At 42.5% G+C, this 4,129-nt stretch overlaps 1 protein-coding gene across 1 annotated transcript; it reads left to right on the top strand.

Annotated features, from left to right (window-relative positions):
• On the top strand, positions 192 to 4,129 carry LOC107624033 (auxin response factor 17). Its single transcript, XM_016326466.2, has 3 exons — positions 192 to 1,465; positions 2,605 to 3,329; positions 3,906 to 4,129. The coding sequence occupies exons 1-2, from the start codon at positions 389 to 391 to the stop codon at positions 3,298 to 3,300; spliced, it is 1,773 nt and encodes a 590-aa protein (XP_016181952.1). The 5' UTR covers positions 192 to 388; the 3' UTR covers positions 3,301 to 3,329; positions 3,906 to 4,129.

Genomic DNA, 4,129 nt, shown 5'->3' with positions numbered 1-4,129 from the left:
GAAGTCTAAAAATTTGTTGGAAAAATATATGAAATCTAAAAGTTCTTAATCAATTAAGATAACTAAAAAAAAAATCTCTGTAACAACATTACATGGTTTTGGGAAAACCAAATATTCTCTAAAAGCAATTAAATCCAAGGCACGATTTCCGCCAACGAAAACAAGCAATATTGGCACCAAAACAGATTAAATTCCAAGCACGATTTTTACACTTCCTTTTATAAACCCTAATCAAACAAACCTCCCGCATTTCACTTTCTGTATCTGACCATTTCTAATTCTCTCTCTCTCTCTCTCTCTCTCTCTCTCTCTCTCACACCCACACACACTCACTCACTCACTCACTCACTCACTCTGTCACTCACTTACCCTTTCCCTCTCTTCTGCGATGCGTCCGTCGCAGCCCCGCCGCCTTCCACCCAAGGCCGCCTCTCTCGACCCCAAAATCTGGCGTGCATGCGCCGGAGCATCCGTTCACATCCCCGCCGTGCATTCTAGGGTTTACTACTTTCCGCAGGGCCATCTTGAACAAGCCTTCCCCCCTTCCCTCCACAACAACCACCACCACCATCACCTGAACCCTCTCATTCGCACACTCCCGTTCGTCCTTTGCCGCGTCTCTTCCGTACAATTCCTCGCCGATCCCCTCTCCGACGAGGTATTCGCTAAGCTCCTGCTAAGTCCCATACCCGCCGACGATCGTTCCTCCTCCACCAGCGAGGATCGACCGGCGGAGGAACCGGATTCCATTGGCGGGAACAGGGTCTCCTCGTTTGCAAAGATTCTGACCCCGTCCGACGCAAATAACGGTGGCGGCTTCTCCGTGCCGAGATTCTGCGCGGACTCCATTTTCCCCGCACTCGACTTCAACGCCGACCCGCCGGTACAGGTTCTCTCCGTCACCGATGTTCACGGCGCCACCTGGGACTTTCGTCACATTTACCGTGGAACCCCCCGGCGGCACCTCCTGACAACCGGTTGGAGCAAGTTCGTGAACCACAAGAAGCTCGTCGCCGGTGACTCCGTCGTGTTCATGAAAAACTCCCAGGGCTCCTTGTTCGTCGGCATTAGGCGTACCTTGCGATTCTCTGCCGTGCTGAAGGAGGATCGAGACCCGTGGCTGGAGGAAGAGGAGGAAGAGGATAACAGCAGTGATCCTCCGGTGTTTACGAGGGACGGGAGGGGGAAGGTGACGTTGAAGGCGGTTGCAGAGGCTGCGGAATTGGCGGCGAGGACCATGCCGTTCGAGGTAGTATATTATCCAAGGGCTGGGTGGTCGGATTTCGTGGTGAAGGCTGAGGCTGTTGAGGCAGCAATGAAGGCGGGTTGGTGTCCTGGAATGAGAGTGAAAATGGCTGTGGAGACTGAGGATGCTTCTAGAATGACCTGGTTTCAGGGGACGGTGTCTTCGGCCTCGGTTCCTGATAATGGGCCTTGGAGGGGTTCTCCTTGGCGTATGCTTCAGGTTTGCTATTTGCCTAAGCTAATGAATGCCGTTGCTTTGTTTTTCGGCTGTGTTATTATATGTTGCGTCCATGGAATTGATAAGGCCCCTTTAAGTAACCGCCCATGATAGAAATAGTGATAAATAATCGATTGACACAAACTTGTATATTTTGGAGATAAGGACAACGGACACAACTTTTTTCTTGTCTTGTCTAGTCTAATCCCTGTGTTTTTGTATTTCTGTCCTGGAAAATTTACCAATCCCCTGTTAAATGTTTTGCGTGGATATCAGATGATCGGTCTTGACCCACAAAAGGGAAAAAAAATTCTAATGATCAAATGGAACATAATGGAATGGAATATAATGGATAGGGTGGAATGGCATGAAGATTTAGTTGGAATGGGTTAAGATCGGTGTTCTGTTTCATTTCCCTTCTATTCTATTTCGTTCTGTTCCATCCATCTCATCTATACAAACAAAGCACTGTTGATAGCTGATAAGAGAGTTTGATGGAGAGTTGAGATTGGAAATCAGACACATGTTGAGGTAATATGGAAGTAAGTAGTTACAAATGCGAAGTCTTATTTAAGCTGAGTTTGTGCAGAAAGAAACATGATGCTTAGGGATCTAGAGCTGTTTTCTGTGTTCTACTAATAGATAGTATTCATCCATGCATGTATAGTTTAGGATTGAATTTTGCCATTAATAGCATATTGAACATGGGTATTTATGGTTAGATAAATAAAAAAATAAAAAATCCAAAAGTGGGCAACTTAGTAACATTGTTTGGAATGGTAAGCCTTTGAATCAGAGAGGGTGCAAAATTTGATACACCTTATCCCGCAATGGATCTTGAACCCTTGTGTACCCAGATTGCATACGAGGTTATACTTGTGTTCTCAAATTCTTGATAAGCATTACTGGAAATCTCTCTCTTCATGCATGTATCTGGATGTGTTAGAATATGCTGGGTAAATTCCAAGGATGATCATTTTCCTGCAGTTTCTTATTAATTGATATTTATAGTGTTATATGTGAGAACATTTTCTTTTTCATAGTCAAAAAAATTTCTACTGTGCTATCTAGATTCTATAGTTTATCATCTATCTCAGCTGACTGATGTTGGCTTCTTACCATTCATGATCTCAATCTTATAGGTTACATGGGACGAACCTGAGGTCTTGCAGAATGCAAAGCGAATCAGTCCGTGGCAGGTGGAACTTATTTCCACCACACCTACACTGCATACAGTGTTCCCCCCCACAAAAAAGTTTAGAGCTGGGGCATTAAGTGATTTAGAAGGAGACCCTTACTTCCCTATAGCAGGGTTCACTAACTCAACAATGGAACACCTGAGTCAAACATTGTTGGGTTATAATACTTTTCCTGCTGGCATGCAGGGAGCCAGGCATGATCTATTTTCTCCATCAAGTTTTTCCAACTTTTTAAATGATAACTCTCATCTGCATATGGGTAGCAGTTTCTTTGGGAAGACTACAGAGCCTATGTTAAGTACTGTGTCAACAGAGCTAAACATTGGCAACTGCCAATCTGGCGATCTATCACCAGATAGTCCAAGTAGTTTGCGTTCATTTGGCCCAGAGTTTACTGGGACCAACAATAGCAACGTCCCGAAAATTGGTTCTGGTTCATTTCTGCTGTTTGGTAAGATCATAAAACCTGTTGAGGTTGAGTTGCATGATGCTGGTTGCATTGCAGATGATGGCTGTAAGAGCAGCACTGAAACTGAATGCATTGACAAGCCAGTGGGTCATTCTTTGACTTACTCAACATTGCTCAGGCTTGATGTAGAAAGCCAACAACCCTCACAAGTTGAGGCATGTTATCTGTGAAGTTGTGATGGAGATATGTAGCTGTACAGGTATGCTTATATATCTCAGTGTGTGATCAGTTATCACTACTCCTCTATGAATGATTTATTGAAGAAGTTATAATCACTGAAGGGATTAATTTTATCCTTTTGCTGTTTATTGGCTCTGCTGCACTGTCTCAAATCCATCTAAGCTGCTGAGTATTATGAGAATTGGTTCATTATATGCATGTTTCTGAGTTGAAACGTTTTCATACATCTATTTACACAATTTCTTTTCTAAATTATTTTTTGAGAAATGCAACTTAAAACTGGAGCTTTTCATTTCATGAAATTCAATTGGAATTTATGATTTAGTTTAGTTTCAGTTTTTGTTTCCTATTCTATTCTCTAATTACAATCTTCAGCTTTTAAGATTATGAAGAAAATAATTAAACAAGATATTCCTGTTCTCATTTTTCAGTTCAAGTTTTACTATCTTTTCCACAACTCTGAAAAGCATGAAATAGAGACCAAAGGAATCCCTATAATTCTTGCTTGAATTGTCTTTCCTCTCTATGTTAGATGAATAAAATTTCTTTTATCGTTTGTAATTTCTCCTGATTGTGATGATGGCCTTTCGTGCAGGTAATTAAAGTGTACGCAGGCAGAAGGAGAGAGAGAGAGGCTGTGAATCTGTGATTACTCTGTTGACCTTTTAGTGGTAAACTTGTAATGTATATGTTTGCCGTTGATGCTTTGTTTGTTTTCTTCCAACTTGAAAGATTGAAACAAACTAGCTGATACTCGGTTTGTTTGTGACGTGATATTTGACGAACTGTGAAATGCTTCCACTGGTTTTCTGTCGTACA

The sequence above is a fragment of the Arachis ipaensis genome, chromosome B10 (genome assembly GCF_000816755.2).
Source record: "Arachis ipaensis cultivar K30076 chromosome B10, Araip1.1, whole genome shotgun sequence".
Taxonomy (NCBI): Eukaryota; Viridiplantae; Streptophyta; class Magnoliopsida; order Fabales; family Fabaceae; genus Arachis; species Arachis ipaensis.
This window is presented reverse-complemented; position numbering and strand designations above follow the sequence as displayed.

Excerpts from the sequence above, each read along its gene's own strand:
- LOC107624033 (XM_016326466.2), top strand. The coding sequence starts at position 389 with ATGCGTCCGTCGCAGCCCCGCCGCCTTCCACCCAAGGCCGCCTCTCTC. Across the intron at positions 1,466-2,604 it reads CTCCTTGGCGTATGCTTCAG|GTTACATGGGACGAACCTGA; the intron begins GTTTGCTATTTG and ends TCAATCTTATAG.